We start from the raw sequence: 17,581 nt of genomic DNA, 5'->3' as shown, positions 1-17,581 counted from the left end.
AACGGCGTTTGGTAAATAACTCTTGTTGCTTAATACTCGCTTAATTTACTTTTTACAACATGTCGTGACACTGAACCAAGGTATTTCAAAAAGAAGCAGCTATTTTATAAAATACTATGATTTGTCGCTAACTATATAGCAGGATTTAAAGGATTTCTTTCCTTTTCTCCATAATTCTGGGTAAAATGAAGACTCTGGATTTTGTCCATCACTTACATTACTTTGAAATCGCATTTATTTATTTGAAGCCAGTATGCACAGGAGGAACAATTACAGCAATAATAACCATTTCAACGTAACTAACGAGATGTCATTATTGTTTTTATTCTTGATAGACTTAGAAAAATGGCACCCTATCCTATAAATCAAGCTATATAACGCAGGCAGATCACAGTCAATTTCTCATATTCCTGGGGTTCATACGAAATGTCAAAATGATTATGTAAAGTATTGAGTCAAAATAGATACCCCTTCTTTAGTCAAGTTTGACCTTTTAATAATTAATAGTTGGTTTAAATATTAATCAAACTGATCATTATTTCCCCAATAACCTGTATATTTATTAATAGTGAAAAATGATCGGACCAATTATTTCGGCTCTAGTTGTTAATTTCGTAATGTTGTGAATTAAGAACTAAATCTTACATGACAACATTTGTGTAAAGGTTTTACAGGTACAATTAAAGCCACCTGTTTTAGAGAATGCAATTAAATGTTAATAAATAAATTGTTTTATTTAATAGTGCTGCACAACTTGCATTTAGTAACTGACTACATTTAAAAGTAATCAAGCCTCACCACATTTTTTCATGAAGTTCACAATCTACAAGCCACCCTTTTTTAAACCATTGAACTCGTTCATAATACTGTTGCTTTCTAAACACAGTGCCACCTAACCTTTAACCCTTACTTAATGGAAAGTTGAAGCAGTTTATGAAATTATTTAATCAACCGAAGCACACGCCACGGATACAGAATTTTGTAGGTGCCATAATGACCTGAACAACCATTCACAGCCGCAACAGCAGCCACCTTGCTCAAAGGCCCTTCAGAAGGATGTTTCTCCTTACATTTAGCTTAACCTATTAAACACCATCGTTTAAGCAACACAGATGCTACTGGGACACAGAGTTTTAATATATTATATTTAATGTATATATTCAATAATTGTCAAAGCAAAGAAGAAGAAAAATGGCTTCCTTCTCTCCAGTCTTCATTCCGAGTTTTAACTCACACCTATTTTACCCTTATAATACTATCAACTACCACTACAGCTAATTTTACTTCTGTTCCAAACAACCAAAACTACTGCACTTCTTTCAGCAACAGCCGCTGCTTGCTGCTCATTAAATTAATAGGAAGGAAGAAAATATGAGTTGCTCAACATTTTGATGGGGGAATTTAGAAAAGGGGTGGCTTGATATTCAGAAAGTATTGTATGAAAAGGATGCAGAAACAAAGCTGAGGGGAAGCTGTTTGATGCCGAAAAACAGATTTGCTCACAGTTTTGAGGCGAAACTGCCATCCCGAGACATTTTTGTGATCTTTGTGCCCCTAAGTACCTGTGGTGTCTGGGGTTCAAATTAAACAAATGAAATCTCACCATATTCTCTGTTTTGTTTTTTTCCAGTTTCTGTGTTACTCCTGATAAAAAAACATATAAGATAGACATATGTGAACTTTTTAATTTAAGCTCTGTTAAAGGCCTACTGTATTTGTTGCCTAATAAATAATATGACCAAAGTCATAAAATATTTAGGTTTCACCACCAACCAAAGTTGATTTAGGTTTTTTTGCAAAACAAATAGAGTGTAAACACAATCTGTTTTGGAATTACAGCTTGCAATCCATAAAGGAATCCATTTTCTCACCACACAATGCTAAAACACATGCATTAGCATGTTATTGTAAGCTAAGCTTCATGTATAAAATGAAGACCTTACTGTAAAAATCCGAATTGCAACACACAACACGTTATATAATGTCAACAATGTCTGAGATCCATGAAGATTTGGGGCTTGAAAAAGTAGAGAAATTCAGCGTAAAACCCCCCAAAATAACACAAAACCAGATATAGCGATGAACAGTCAGTTTATTTCCTACAGCTTGATGCCAGCTGCAGATGCCTTGGCCCGCTTATGGCCCCCTCTCCATGTGAAGAATGCCACTATGAGCACCATGACCGGCAGAGCCACACAGAGCATGATGCGGCTGATGGGCAGCTGGACCGGACCATCTATGGAGGACGATGGAATCTGATTCTGGGCGGCCTGAAGATTTTGGAACAAAAAGGTAGAAGTGAAATCCAGAAACGCCGCCGTGCTGTTCTCTGAATTGCTCACCTGACACCTCCACTTCCTGTTGTTGTCTTCCCTCTTGAGTTCTATGACCAGAGTAATGTTACAACTGGTGCTGAAGATCAGATCGTGCCTGTGCAGAGGGGGGGAAAAGTTTTAAAAACATGTGAATGAGCCACACTGTTGCACTGAGTGACATGTTCCTTCATGAACACTTGCATGCTCTGTAGTTTATGTTGACTTAATCCCACATGCACTGTCCTGCCGCCACAAGTACTCAGCAGAGCACCAAATGTGGATTAATCCACCGCTGAAAATAGTCCCTAACAAATTGACTAATGTTTGATAAAACTACAGTGACTAGCTGTTTTAGGAAATTACTTAGCCTTTTCAGAAATTAAACTCAATCTTTTTAAGTCAGTTTTAAAAGATGTGCTTCTTCAGTAGGAACCATTGGACACTGGACAGATGGCCACAGAAAGGGGAAGTAGGAAATCATTAAGAGTCAGAAAACATTGTTGGTTTTGGGGTTTTGGTTGGAATTGTTGAAAAATCAAGACCATTATTAGCCTTTGATGTTAAGAATACTGACAAGTAAATACAGATTTGTGCCTCGTAATAATGCGTGGAACACAATTTCTGCCACAAAAGTAGTGGAGGAATTGTAAAAACAAAAAATCTTATGACCTTTTAAGTCTTTATAAAAAATTTTGTTCCATCCATCCATCTATGATTTTTATGAGTTTAAAACATTTTGGTAGTAATCAAATTTTAACAAAAAGTAATTTTCCTGAATAGTATACACACAAAAGAGTTAAAAAGTGGCAGTGAGTATTAACACAAAAAAGGACATAAACTGAAAACCTGGTGTCGTTGCCCAGCACAGCACCATCCTCAGCTGCCCAGTTGAGGTTGAACGTGTTGGAGTGTCGCATGCAGAGCCCAACATTGAAGTAAGTGAAGAGGATGCAGCTCAGGGCGAGGCGTCCTCCGAACTGCAGCTCGGTGATGGCGGAAGGTGAACTGATGGTGAGGAGGGAGACGTAAGCGGCAGTAATGGATTGTCCTTCCTTCAGGCAGTTGTAGGAGCCGGCGTCGTGGACGACGAGGTTGCGGAGGGTGAGGGAGCAGTTGGGCATGATATACAAGCGGCTGGACTTGTCCGTGCCCGCCTTCACCTGCCCCCCGATGACCTCCTCAGAGTACCGCACCTGGCCTCCTTGGTAGAAGGTCCAGGTAATTAAGGAGCAGTCTAGGGAGACTGAGCTGATACACGGCAGGAGGATGTCACTTCCAAGTCTGCTGTACAACAACACTGTGTTTTCACGGCACCTCGCAACTGGAAACACAGAAGTCACAGAAGTGATAACAGTACAAATTCATTTCTGTGTTTTTAATTTATATGAATCCATACCATTTAACTACAACTTTCAAAAGCTCAGACATAGAGGATTTAGCCTCCATGTATTTTCTCACCCTCTGGAGGGTCAGAACCAAGACTTTTAATTTGTGCATTTATCTGATTATTCTTCTGGACATTTAAGATAAGATAAGATAAGATAATCCTTTATTAGTCCTGCAGCGGGGAAATTTGCAGGCTTACAGCAGCATAGAGTAAAGTGCACACAAGAGACATAGTAGAAGAAAGACAAGATTAAAAAAAAAAAAAAAAAGTATTATAAATAAGCAATAAGAAACAGTAGAAAAACAACAATAACTGAAATATTATATTTACAGACAGAAAAAACTATTTTAACTATTATTGCACATTTATTGAAAATGGAGTACTTGTACATAGTTATATTGGTACTTTTACTTCAGTAAAGTACTTCTTCCAACCCTGACCAAATCAAAGCCAACCCTAAACAGATCAAAATAAAACGTACCTGTTAGAAGCAGACTGCCGATCAACAGAACTCTCGTCAGGTTTTCTCTGGACAACATGTCGAAGGCTTCACCTTGAAAGCTGCTGCTCTTCCACCTCTGCAGCCGCTCTGTTTGCTTCTCTGCTGCTGCTCTTCCACCTCTACAGCCGCTCTGTTTGCTTCTCTGCTGCTGCTCTTCCACCTCTACAGCCGCTCTGTTTGCTTCTCTGCTGCTGCTCTTCCACCTCTACAGCCGCTCTGTTTGTCTCTCTGCTGCTGCACTTCCACCAATGTCAGATTGGATACATTTAAACTCAGAGCCTCCTGAGGTTGATGCTGAGATAAATGGCACATTTCAAAGACATAGAGAGATAATAGCATTCACTCTTTTTTTCATCTGTCACTTTCTTTATCATGTGATCCAAGTTGTGAAATGCAACGGTTACAACTTTTCCACACCAGGTTTTTTTTTTTAAGAGGAAGTGCTATTGTATGACATTGTGGTTAAAACTACCATTGGTCGCATGCTCATTTCTGTGAACTTACTTTGCTCATCAGCTCTAAACACAGTCGGGGCTGAATTCATGCTTTAGTGATCAAAACCCTCCAGCTGAGATATTTCAGTCTGGACAAGTTTGAAAATCCGGCAACTTTAAGTTTTTATACACAACTTCAACCTTTTTTTTTCTAAATGGGAAAGCATTGATTCCTTTATTAGATCATCAGAGGGTGAAGCATCAAAGTGTCAAACGGGGAGATTGTAGAGGTTATACTGATATACTGCAAAATTATATTATTATATTATATTCATCAAAGTGGATAGTGCTCTAAATGCAGCTAGAGACTTTCTCACTGTTAGATTGAAAGTCAGAAGCAACCAGGGGATACTTCAAACTCAGGAAGTGGTCTGACATAAAAGTGTTCCAGGTGGTAGAGACCGACCGACCTCAACCTCTGCTTGAATTTCTGCTGACGCCTGTTCAGCTTTTCTGTTTTCGTTTCTTATAATCCGAGTCGTGGATAGTCCGGCGCTGTAGCAGACTTGTGAGGTATATTTTTCACACCAAACTGATCTGCCTAGAATCATTTTGGGTTTTCACCTCACTTATTCGAGAGCCACAGTCACTAGTAACGTTTCATAATTAAGAATTCAGGCACATAAACTGATGATCTGATACTAAAATCTGATCCATTCTTACAGATCCAAACTACCAAGAATATATTAAGTACTTAGAATAAGCTCCAACTACAGTATTATAGTATAGCTTGCATATCAACACATTAATTATAATAGAATAAAACTGAGAGAAGCCACTCTACTTCACACATGTTTGGTTTCTGATACTTCTGATATCATATTACATTACATTACATTACATTACAGTCATTTAGCAGACGCTTTTATCCAAAGCGACTTACAGGAAGTGTATTCAACATAGGTATTCAAGAGAACTACTAGTCACCAGAAGTCATAAGTGCATCTCCTTTCTCAAACAAGCATCTTAAAGCATAAACCAGAGCAAAAGTATAGTGCAGAGGCAAATTACTACGAAAACAATAATTGCAACAGACTAATACGAATATAATAAGTGCTACAAACTACTACGAATAGGATAAGTGCAGTAAACGAATACGAATTCAATAAGTGCAGCGAACTGATACGAATACAGTAAGTGCAACAACTAATACGAATGCAATAAGTGCTACGAGGAAGGCTCAGGGTAGCACTTCTTGAAGAGGTGAGTCGAAAGATGGGCAGCGACTCTGCTGTCCTGACGTCAGTGGGGAGTTCATTCCACCACTGTGAGGTCAGGACAGAAAAAAGCTGTGACCGGGTGGATCGGCCGCAGGGACCTCTGAGCGACGGGGCAACCAATCGCCCCGAGGCAGCATATTGTCCTGCTGTTTGTGTTAATAAGTCCATCCTGCTGTAGCTGGCCTGGGTACCTGACTAAACAAATCTACTTTTAAACCTTGGGAATGAAAAAAGCTTTTTTTGAAAGTTTTAATATTTATCGTTTATTCAAATTTATCTGCAGACTTCACTGACATTACACAGGATATGAAATAATATCCATCTAAAATAAGGCAAAGTATAAGACAAAGGTCTTTGTCGTAAACACAACCTTTAAAATATCATTATATACACATGCTTAACTAATCCCTTGTGTCTAAAAATCAAGACCCATTTATTTTCACAAAGGTGCATAGACTTTTTTAAGTATTTAGGCAAAATGCTGTCTGTCTTTTGTCAGAAACGGCATATGCAGCCCTTTCATCACCACCAGGTGAACGTGAGTTTGTGGAAGTAGTCGTAGCTCCTGGACAGGAAGCTCTTCTCCACCGCGTGGGGCTGGATACTGACCCTGTAGCCCTGACTCTCGATGTCCATCTTCACGCAGTCCAGCAGATCCTTCGCGGACAGAGCGGCCTTCCAGGGTCCGAACGTCACCACGGACTTCTTATCCGCCTCCAGGCTGCTGATGGCGTGGTCATAGAAACCCAGGTCCTCCTCCGTCCGAAGAACGCAGATCATGATGCTGGAGTGGCGGGCGGCGATGGCCTCGGCTCTGGCGATGCGAATCAGCACCTGGAAAGATGCGTGAGATTACTGCGATTAACAACAGCCAGATAGAGTACTTGTGGTTTGTCGATTGCAGCAAAAATGTCTCAGAAGTGTTATTGTCATATTAAGGTTAAAGTTTATCTTTGATCCAGTTAATTTAATTTTTTAGTCCATTTGGTATTTCCAGGGAATTATTATACTTATTCCAGATTTTTTTGTTCCTAATAGTATTTTTGAATAATACAAATAATAATAATGATAATAATAATAAAAGTAATATTAATCATAATAATTGGTATTTAAAGTGAATAATAATACTTATTCCAGATTTTGTGTTCTTGAAAATAGTATTTTGGAATAATAATATTAATCATCATAATATTAATAATAATTTTAATATGAAGAATTTGTATTTCAAGGACATAATGGGGCGGCTGTGGCACATGAGGTAGAGCGCTTGTCCCGTAACCACAAGGTTGGTGGTTCAAACCCCTCTACCGGCAACATGCCGAGGTGTCCTTGAGCAAGACACCTAACCCCAAGTTGCTCCCCGGGCGCTTCATTGCAGCCCACTGCTCCTCCGGGATGGGTTAAATGCAGAGAAATAATTTCCCCATTGTGGGACTAATAAAGGATTGATTGATTGATTGATAATACTACTTATTCCACATTTTCTTGTTCCTGAAAATAATAGTATTTTCAAATTATAATAAAAAAGCACCAAAAACAATAATAACAATAATAATAATAAAACAACAAAGTTACATGGGAATCATTTTTAATTACTTCTGAAGTGAAAGTTAAGGTAACAATCTCAAATATTTGTATACAAATATCACCTTTAACACTTTCCCAGAAAAAACAAGAACAATCCATCTAAGCTCGTGATATGTCAGTAGTGAACAGAAGAAGGGTTGGTTATTTAGCAAGAGCTCAGATTTCTTTGTCTTCTACAGGTGCCACTATTTTTCTCTCATACACTCATTCTGGAAAATTAAAGCGTGCTACCTGTATAAAGTCAGGCTACATCCACACTACTAAGTTTCCATTTTAAAACGTATATCTTTTGTTACGTTTACACTGAGCGTCCACACTACTCCCAAGTTTTAGAGCACTGAAAAAAAAGGAGTTTAGAAACGCTACTGAAAGTCGGGTAAGTTTGAGTCTAAAGACACGGTTTGCGGCTCTGAGGATGACAATTGACACAAATTGGAGGAATTTCCTTTTTCTTATTAATGCTTATTTTGTTCTGCACAACTAGTGTGAAGTTCACAAAGAAGCTGTAAAGGAACAAAAGCATAGATGCTCTCCAGCACGACAGAGACTTCAGCCACCCTGCAGAGCTACGAGTGTGAAAACAGTCAACAACGAAACCGTGGAAACGAGTGAGACGTGTGTTGACCACATTTATTGACCCGTAATCCAGTAAAACTTTGAATTGTAAGCAAACTTTGATGTGCGTGTGTGAGAGAGAAATAGAGCAAGACCTGAAATTTGTCTCTTTGAGTTTATAGAGGAAGATATTTAGTATCAAGAATGACCGTTTTTTTTTTATTAAAGAGTAGTATAATACTGTGTCGTATTGTCTGTAACTAACCAACCAATCTACTTCCTGTCTACACCGGCACCCCCATGACCAGTGTACGTGAATAGTCATGTGATATTGGTTTTCAGGCGTGCTAGTGTGGACTAAACTCCTATAGAAAACAATGCTGAAACGCCTGTGTGGAATGAGATCGTTTTTGTTTTAAAACCCTGGTTTTAAACAAAAAAGTATTAGTGTAGATGGAGCATCAAACTACAAGACGTTGAGGCACTTGACGATAGATGAGGGCGTGACCTGATTTAACAGGGGGGCAGCAGAAACTCCCTCAACTGACCTCAATGTTCTCTTTGTAGTGCGGGACTCTGGAGAGGAACTGCAGCCTCCCCACTAGCTCTCCGAACAGCTGGGGAGTTTCCTCCAAGCGTTTGATCAGTGGTTTGATGTTGTAGTACACCGCCTCCCTGTGAACCTGCAAACACACATCCCCCAAAAAAAAAATCATGTCTGTTTCAGAAGTAACAGTTTGTTTAACTGTAAGTGATTCCTTCTTTTTTTTAGAGCAGGTGACTGGTTACTCGTAAATGAAACTACAGACCTCCTGGATGTTCTCCGTGGGCAGCCGGTCTGATCTCAGGAACTCGAGGACGGCCCCGAAGTGTGAACCGTCGCGGTCGATGAAGAAGCGCCCTTGGGCATCGCCGCGTGTTTTGGGCTGTCTGCCGAGCAGCTCGGCCAGCTTGGAGTCGGGGTGTTTCCTGAGCGTGTTCACAGAGGTGCTGAACAGCTGGCCCCCGACGTTCAACTGCACGACGGGATAGTGCTGAGAGGGGGTGGAAATGGTTAGTTCATTTAGACTTTATGAAAAAACAGATAGAGCTTGTGCACTGCTGCTCTGGGAGACTAGTTTTGAACAGGCCCTATAATGCTATTTTCCGGGTTCATATTTTTATCTCAAGTTACAGTTACAACATGTTTACATGCGTTAATGCTCATAATCCGCCTTGTTTTTCTCATCCTGTCTGTCCTGCAGCACCTCTTCTCACCCTCTCTGTGAAATGCTCCGTTGTAGCGCTTGCTCCTCCCTTCGGAAAGCAAAGTCTGCCCTGATTGGTCAGCTAGCCCGCTCTGTTGTGATTGGTCGACGTTTCAGATTTCAAAAAAACTCTGCTCTTCACTTCCGTAACATTTTGACCTCATAAAGTTACGGAAGTGAAGGAGAGAATTCAATGGAGCCGTTTCAGGCACCTCAGGAGCAATGATTCTGAGGGTGAGTGTAACTCCTTTTAGGCGTGGACTTCAGGTTTGGACTTCAGGTTTTACTACTCTTCAGGTTTTACACAGTGAGAAGACTTAGATTCTTTGACATTTAATAGCGATTAAAAGGTGGGCAAAACTTCTGTACCTGCACTCACTAGCAAAATAACGCCTCACGACATACACCAACAAGCTTCTCTTACACACATTCTCTCTCTCACACACACACACACACACACAATGTTCAGAGACTACAGGAAGGGCGTCAGCATGAGACGTCTACACAGTGATTTGCTCAGGTCGATAAGATCACATGCCTCTGCTGTCTGTTGTTCCTGAAACACCCACATTTACAACTCCAAAAACACAGACAGAGATAGAGACAGAGAATTCCATAAGTCATAGTAAGATCTGAATTACATTCTTTTTAAAAAGGAATGTAAACCATAAACCATTAAGATATTATACACCATGTATCACAACCTCCAGTTGTAGGTTCTGGATAGGACAATACAATAATACAATACAACCCAGTCTTATTGTGGCCAAGAATTTATTCTGTGAAAGCGAGTCTTAAATCTATATAATCAAATTAAATATACAAGGTAATGACAATTTAAATTACGTAATTTAACTTTAAAACAAAGCTTCATAACGTTTTTTGTACTATATTAACTCAGCTGACCTTTTAAATCAGAGGTGAAAAGTAGCTGAGTACATTTACTCAGTCCAGTACTTGGGTACCACTTTGAGATGCATTTCCATTTTATTATTTATACTTTTATTAAACTACCATTCAGAAGAATATGCTATTTTTTACTCCAGTGCATTTGTTTGATTTTACTGTCAAATACTTCAAGTGAACTTAAAGGTCCTTTCCCTCTGAGGCACAATTAGTGTTAATGATCTTCCAGCGCGAAACATAATTCTTTTTTTACTTCTGTCTCAGCTGAATAACTCGGGAGTTTCCTCAAAGTGTCCTCTTAAATCCCGGTGGAACGGGACTCTGCCTTAAACAGTTTCATACCTGGATATTACCTAAAAAGAAAGAATACTCAGAGTATCTGCAGTGAATAATGGGCTCGTTACGTTTCCTAAACTCAGTGCCGCTCTTCCATCCACCTGTTCGGTCTCTTAACAGGTAAGAAGCTCCGTTTAGCTCACTGCTTCAGCAATTATCCATTCCGCCACATTAAAAGTCTGGTTTTCTTACTGGATCTGCGGGTAAAGACTGCTTCTCGGAGGATTTGTAGTCCGGCAGACTCATCTTGACCCGTCCACGAGGTAGCTGGGAGCTGCTTTTTGTAACTGCTCAGACCACAGGTATGAGGCAGGGGGCGAGGCTTAACCCGGACCTGATGCTTTAGCGTTGAGAAGATGAGTCACTCTGTAGAAATACCTTTGACCGTTTTCATGCCCTACTTCTGAAGCCCGTTTTCTTCAAATATGCCAATTTGACGTAATTAAATGGTAATCACACCCATAGTGAAAATATATTGACTCAACTCCTGTAATACTTTTATTATGCTTCATGTTTTCACCCTTCCCTGTGATTAATGGTGTCAGATGCACTTGCAGCATAAATCTAAAAGTGTATAAACAAAAACAATGTAACATCCAGTTAATGTATGTAACTACAATTGCTCACAATACATTTCTTTGTAATAAAATGAAAGGATAAATAAAAAGGGTGTGTAGTCTGAATGACCATAACAAAACATTTGTTTTGCACACAAAAAGCTTAAAGGCAACCCAGCATGGTTGATTAAATCTTATTGGCTATTGCGTACAAATTTTATTTATAAGACATGATCTTTATGGTAACTCACTGAATGCTGTCCTGCTGAGAATAATATTTTATTTCTACTGTGCAAAATTTTTTAAATCAAAAAAAAAAAAATCACCTTTTTGGCAATGAATTTAACATGTGTTTAGCAAACAGACTTGTAATTCTCCAACTTTCCAAGACCATGTGAACACTAACAAAGTGACCACAACACTTAAGCATTTTCCAGAATTTATTGTTTTTGTACACAAAATTCAGAGGGTCTTGCTTCCATCTGGTGGCCGATTAAAAACCTGTAAAAGACAAAAACAATCGAAATTCAAAACCAGCTTCAGAAAGTTAATTTGATTCCTGACCAAAACAGAAGTTATTCCTTAGGTCTGTAACCAAAAGTAAATATGCTACAAATATTCAGTGTATTAAGTATATTAAAGATTTCAAAAAAATAAATCAGTAGTTCTGTTAGAACTTAGTGATATTTGTAATTTAGTTGCTGTTGAAGCAGATCCACCTTGCTTTGCATTTGGTTTTCATGGGCATTTTATTAACCGGCCCTTATTAACTTATGTCAGTGCTGCTTCAACCCTTCTCAGACAAATGCCTCGATGTCTTCAACTAAAAGGACTCCCTGTTCTGAGGGACTGGAGCAGAACCACAGAACGTGAATCTGCCCCAGAAATCCCCAGAACCAGTTTGAGTCCTGTTCCGACTCGTCATCGTATCATCACTGAAGGGACAAAAGCTGACTATTAGTTGTCTTTGTTTGGTTCCGTTTTAGGCAATTCACAGCCAGATAGGACACTGTGTGCGTGACAAAATTCGTGTTAAGAAAATAAAGTTAAATCTTTCTGATAAATAACAGCTGGCCTACCCATTTCATTTGGCAGTATTTTTTATTTTTGTTCAACAATACTTATTCAAATATAAAAGCTCCATTATCTTATACACCCTTCACTCTGCTGTCATGGCATTAATTCAGACTATGCCTTTATTGTGCACAGCTGACTGGAGTGGATCCTTAAATTAGCACTGTATACTGGAGCCAGAACTGTGACCCCCAAGAATTGAATTCTGAAAAACTGAGTATTTAGTCACAATGTTTGAGGTAACTGCCTCTTTGCAACATGATCTCCCAGCATGCTGCTGGTGGGACTACTCTTACCCTCTTATGCGGTGGGTACAGGTGTTCCCTGGGGCATGGCGGGCGCCTCTGGCTTGGCCCCCTTCTGCTCAGATGTGGGTGTGGTGGGCAGCTGCTCATCCTTGGGCTCCACAATGCTGACGTGGTCGGGCAGGGGCTTCTTGGGGCCAATCTTACCACTGGGGTCCCAGGGCAGCATGATTTTGACCTTGATGCCCAGCACACCTGAGGGTGACCACAAGACATACCAATTAATGTTTTTAGCACAAAGAAAAACATGTACACAAATTAAAATGCATCGTCCTCCAAAGCCCTTATTTGGTTGGGTTTCATTAGCAATGAATCAGAGTAGCACAGGTATAAGTTTTTGCAGTCAACTTTCCAAATGTTAAAGTAAATGGGCGTGTCCTTCAAGCTGCGCCTGTGTCCCTGGTTGAGCTGTACTCACCCTGCCTCAGCAGGACGTGACGGACGGCTGTGTCGACGTAGTAGTTGACGGGGTCTCCGCTGTGGATCATCAGGCCGTCTACAAACTTCATGGACTTGGCCCTCTGACCCCTCAGCTTGCCAGACACAACGACCTCACAGCCCTTAGCGCCGCTCTCCATGATGAATCTCAGAACACCATAACATGCCCTGAAAACAGGAGTTACCGTGATGTCAATGTTGATACCCAGCGTTTATTTCTGAAGTTACACATTTATAGTACATCCTGTGGAAGCACCTATTAGTTTGAAGCAATAATTTAGCTTTATCTATACTTAATGTAGTTGGACTCCCAAAAATTAATTTTGTGCTGCCTCAACCCTTCTCAGACAAATGCCTCGATGTCTTCAACTAAAAGGACTCCCTGCTCTGAGGGACTGGGGCAGAACCACAGAACGTGAATCTGCCCCAGAAACCCTCAGAACCAGTTTGAGCCCTGTTCCGACTCGTCATCGTATCATCACTGAAGGGACAAAAGCTGAGACACTGAACAAACGTTACCCTGACAGCATCCCCAATGAAGGAGTTCCTAGAAGTGTTTGACATCTGTCACTCACTCATCTAACAGAACCGATACCATTCAACTTAACTAATCTATCAATACAGACAGACTACATCTAACCGAGGCCCACGTGTTTTTTTGTTTTGTTTACATGTGAAGTCTTTGTTTCTTTAGATGAAGCATAATCTCTATAAACAGCTGTTTAAAAATGACAAATACCCCTTTTTCACTACTGGTAGATTCCCCTCACTCACTTCAGTGGCCAGATATTAAAATCAATGAATTACAGACTTCTGTCAACCTGCTTCATTGTGCTTTCTCAAAAAAACTCTGGAAACTCAAACTTGGGAGGCCTGCGGTGATTAAAGTCATCTTTAAGATAAAGAACAGCTCCACCAATAAAAGAGTATATGGGTAACATGTTGAATAAGTTATGCTAGTAACAGTAAATCCTACCAGTTTTTGGACAGCACTGCTTACCTACGCACAGCCAGGCCTCCCAGCAGCTTGTAGCGCAGAGACTCTGCCTGAGCAATGGCACACAGACCACGGGTGGCAACCTTCTCAGCATACAGCTAACAGAGAGGGATACAGAAAGGGTCAAAGGTCAAACACCCTAATAAGCCAATACAAAACTACAGGTACACTTAAACGTTGCCTAAGCACATTGGTGAGTACTACTGTGCTTTTATAACATGATCTTAAAGGCAGTGCATGTATTTGCACGTTTTCTAGACTAACATGCACAGAATCTGACTATCATTACTGTGTGGAGATAATCTTCCTATGCTCTGCTTTTGGAAATACGTTTCACTACCGCGATTTGACCCTTCTCAGACAAATGCCTCGGTGTCTTCATGTGAAGAAGACTCCCTGATCTGAGGAACTGGAGCAGAACCACAGAACGTGGACCTGAACCAGTAACCCGCAGAACCAGAGTCCTGTTCTGTCTCGTCATCGTATCATCACTGAAGGGAGGCCGATAAAGATATTCAAGTCTTTGATCCTACATTCATTTTATTCTCAAAATAAATGCATGCGTCTAAATATTTGACTACAGTAACAAACGATTACACGTAGACAAGAGTTAACTTTTACATTCATCAGCTCTGGTCCAAGTGTTTTAACTATAGTATACACACATTTTTGCATTGCTGTCGGTAACATTTTGGTCTGATTTGGAAGCAATCAATAACCGATAATTGCATTGAGGATATCTATTTTCCTGTATTAAAACCCAATAAACTGGGTTCAAAAATAGTGGCATTACCACAATACCCCATTTCTTCTTCTGCATTCAAGTATACGAGTTAGCACTTTACTTGATATTACTCGTTGATTCCTTACCTCGACGCTGCCCTCTGGGAAGCCAAACCTCTTCTGGACCACAGCGGTCAGCTCTCTGATCCGACGGCCCTTCTCTCCCAGAACATTCTGGGTCCTAGAGACGGTTAAACACACTAAGGATTACATTGAATTCCTGATCAAGTACTTGGTCAACCGCATCAAAAGAAAAGTTCAGTCATGTTCAAAGTTGTTATTTGTCAGTTTTTGACAGTGCCGAGTATCTCGACCAAGCCATGGTATTGGTTTGGTTTCATCACATGCTGTAATTGATCAGAGCAAATATAAAAATGTATTTTACAGAATATGGTCCAGTCAGTTTTTCTGTTTGGTTAATATGGACAGCAAATGTGTGTAAAGAGTCCAATAAGTCTAACATTTACTGCACTGAAGATCACAGTTAAAGATGGATTCATACACAAGAGCAGACAGTGGTGAAGATACCAACCGTGTACATTTTCCAAAATTAAGAAATATTCTGTGAAAGCCAGTTTTAATTTTATGCATTGGTTATAATTAAGCCTTTATTAGTCCCACAATGGGGAAATTATTTCTCTGCATTTAACCCATCCCGGAGGAGCAGTGGGCTGCAATGAAGCGCCCGGGGAGCAACTTGGGGTTAGGTGTCTTGCTCAAGGACACCTCGGCATGTTGCCGGTAGAGGGGTTTGAACCACCAACCTTGTGGTTACGGGACAAGCGCTCTACCTCATGTGCCACAGCCGCCCCGTTATAATTAAGCCACATCTTAAAATGTAGAAAGGTTCTCTCCTGTAACTTTACCAATACACAACATCCAGCAGGTAACATGTGCATGCTTCAACCCTTCTCAGACAAATGCCTCGGATGTCTTCAAATAAAAGGACTCCCTGCTCTGAGGGACTGGAGCAGAACCACAGAACGTGAATCTGATCCAGACACCCCCAGAACAGTACGAGTCCTGTTCCGACTCGTCATCGTATCATCACTGAAGGAATGGTGAACACAAGGCTCTATACAACAGATGCCCGTTTCTATTGACAACTTTGCTTGATAGATATAAATGTCATACTTGCTACTTTTAATGTATATGCTTTAACAACAAAATAAAAAAGGCTGGACGATCACCTTGTGGCCAGGATGATGATCTCAGTCCTGGTTGGGGTCACACGCACCTCCACACCGGAGTAGCCATCCTCAGCAAGCTCGCGAGTCAGGAACTCGTTCAGCTCGGCCTTGAAGATACCGTCAGAGACGAACTGAGGAGAGAGGACAGGGTCAGTTTACCTACAGCAAAAATGACTTAGTACATTATACTAAGTTGATATAAAGTATTACCCAGAGGGAGAACATGGAGCTTAATCAAATATCTGTACTCAAGCCAAGAAAACACATTTGCAAAGATGCTTGATTCACTATTGAGAAGTTGATCCAATGAATATAGTTAAAACAAACTCTAGGGAAGCTCCACAAACTGAATTTAATATATTGAATCACTCACATTGAGATTCACAGATAGCAACTGGGTTGTGTTACATCGGCTGTCTTGTTTTGTGATTGTACATGTTTAATTAATATAAATGCTGGAACCATATGAAAGACACGTTTCGTCCTTTACATCCATTCAAACACAACTATTGTTTACTGTGCTTTGCAGCCATCAAACGATCGAAATAAATGTGCTCATCAGCATGTTACGTATTGTTATCCAAACTTAATGCAGGTTTATCTAAGGCAACGTTGGTTAACTTCATTTTGATCCCCGGTCATTGGACTATGAAGCTATCTCACTAGCTAGCTACTTCACAAATTTTAACAAATTCCGTTTAAGAGGAGACGTGCAGAGATATTTCACAATGTTATAAGTCTGGTAAACATGTTTACAACACAACCAGACAGTCTGACATGAACACGGGGCTGGTGCCTCAGGGTGACGGGTTGTAACTCGTACCCGGCCGCGGCGGAGGGAGCCATGCTAGCGAGCCAAACGAGGACTCGGCGCCGGCACCATCTGGATTAATCCTATCTGGACAAGAGGTCCACATGCTCGACGGCCACAGTGATGAACACGAAACGGTCGTATCCTAGCCGATGTGACCCCATTTTTATGTGAACCGGCTGTCTGTGTGAGAAAAACGGGGATAAAACAGCGCTAACCTTCCTCTTCTTGGAGATTTGCACCGCCATCTTCCGAAAGGCCGTAGACAGGAAAGGACCCTGAGAGGACACGGAAATGGCTTTATACCAAAATGTCTGACTTCCGTTGACGCCATGCTCAGGCTGCCGCTGGGACTTGTAGTTTTTTATAACGATGACAGACGCTCGATTTATTTACCGATACCCCAGAAAAAAAAAATCGATTTTTCAACCTAAGTCAAAGAAAGAGAAACTAATCTTGAATTGTTTATGTTGGTTTTTTTTTAATATAAATGGAAAACAATGTTGGAGACAAAACATCTCCTGGCTTCACACCAAATTGTTGGGAAAACCATCCAGTTGTGTATTCATTCACTTGAACATGGGCAACAGGTGCTTGATAAAGGGACTTTAAGGCAAAAAAGAAGAAGAAGTTCCCTTTTAATCCAGTCAAATGCCTTCTGGAAATCAATAAAGCAAACAAATGTAGACCTCTTCTCCTTAATCCTTCCACGTATAATTGAAGTGACTACATATATATGATCAACGCATGCTCTGGCTTTTCTAAATCTATTTTGCTTTTTATTGTATTATTTGTATTGCTTTTATTATAGTTTGCACTGATTTTAATGCATGGGGAGTGTCTACACGCTATTTCACGTTGAGGGTTGACATTTGAA

At 40.3% G+C, this 17,581-nt stretch overlaps 3 protein-coding genes and 4 non-coding genes across 8 annotated transcripts; all 7 read right to left on the bottom strand.

Annotated features, from left to right (window-relative positions):
- Positions 1 to 236: 236 nt before the first annotated feature.
- Positions 237 to 4,571, bottom strand: LOC129092387 (uncharacterized). 2 transcript variants are annotated; one of them, XM_054600336.1, is made up of 4 exons: positions 4,184 to 4,571; positions 3,162 to 3,636; positions 2,343 to 2,430; positions 237 to 2,270 (listed from the first exon to the last, which is right to left on the bottom strand). In XM_054600336.1, the coding sequence occupies exons 1-4, from the start codon at positions 4,239 to 4,241 to the stop codon at positions 2,100 to 2,102; spliced, it is 792 nt and encodes a 263-aa protein (XP_054456311.1). In that variant the 5' UTR covers positions 4,242 to 4,571; the 3' UTR covers positions 237 to 2,099. The 2 variants fall into 2 exon arrangements, with proteins under 2 accessions (XP_054456311.1, XP_054456303.1); XM_054600328.1 differs by having other exon boundaries at positions 237 to 2,430.
- Positions 4,572 to 6,185: 1,614 nt separating this feature from the next.
- kctd14 (potassium channel tetramerization domain containing 14) lies at positions 6,186 to 11,444 on the bottom strand. Its single transcript, XM_054622968.1, has 4 exons — positions 10,742 to 11,444; positions 8,870 to 9,094; positions 8,609 to 8,743; positions 6,186 to 6,752 (listed from the first exon to the last, which is right to left on the bottom strand). The coding sequence occupies exons 1-4, from the start codon at positions 10,793 to 10,795 to the stop codon at positions 6,441 to 6,443; spliced, it is 726 nt and encodes a 241-aa protein (XP_054478943.1). The 5' UTR covers positions 10,796 to 11,444; the 3' UTR covers positions 6,186 to 6,440.
- Positions 11,445 to 11,533: 89 nt separating this feature from the next.
- rps3 (ribosomal protein S3) lies at positions 11,534 to 17,027 on the bottom strand. Its single transcript, XM_054622846.1, has 7 exons — positions 16,923 to 17,027; positions 15,894 to 16,024; positions 14,791 to 14,884; positions 13,924 to 14,018; positions 12,904 to 13,091; positions 12,477 to 12,680; positions 11,534 to 11,607 (listed from the first exon to the last, which is right to left on the bottom strand). The coding sequence occupies exons 1-6, from the start codon at positions 16,950 to 16,952 to the stop codon at positions 12,481 to 12,483; spliced, it is 738 nt and encodes a 245-aa protein (XP_054478821.1). The 5' UTR covers positions 16,953 to 17,027; the 3' UTR covers positions 11,534 to 11,607; positions 12,477 to 12,480.
- On the bottom strand, positions 11,899 to 12,047 carry LOC129097919 (small nucleolar RNA SNORD15). Its single transcript, XR_008531575.1, has one exon. It is a non-coding gene; the product is annotated as a small nucleolar RNA SNORD15 (small nucleolar RNA).
- Positions 13,262 to 13,410, bottom strand: LOC129097926 (small nucleolar RNA SNORD15). Its single transcript, XR_008531576.1, has one exon. It is a non-coding gene; the product is annotated as a small nucleolar RNA SNORD15 (small nucleolar RNA).
- LOC129097906 (small nucleolar RNA SNORD15) lies at positions 14,272 to 14,417 on the bottom strand. The gene has a single exon (XR_008531573.1). It is a non-coding gene; the product is annotated as a small nucleolar RNA SNORD15 (small nucleolar RNA).
- On the bottom strand, positions 15,611 to 15,759 carry LOC129097913 (small nucleolar RNA SNORD15). The gene has a single exon (XR_008531574.1). It is a non-coding gene; the product is annotated as a small nucleolar RNA SNORD15 (small nucleolar RNA).
- Positions 17,028 to 17,581: the final 554 nt, after the last annotated feature.

Source organism: Anoplopoma fimbria, chromosome 1, assembly GCF_027596085.1.
Source record: "Anoplopoma fimbria isolate UVic2021 breed Golden Eagle Sablefish chromosome 1, Afim_UVic_2022, whole genome shotgun sequence".
NCBI classification, from domain to species: domain Eukaryota; kingdom Metazoa; phylum Chordata; class Actinopteri; order Perciformes; family Anoplopomatidae; genus Anoplopoma; species Anoplopoma fimbria.
This window is presented reverse-complemented; position numbering and strand designations above follow the sequence as displayed.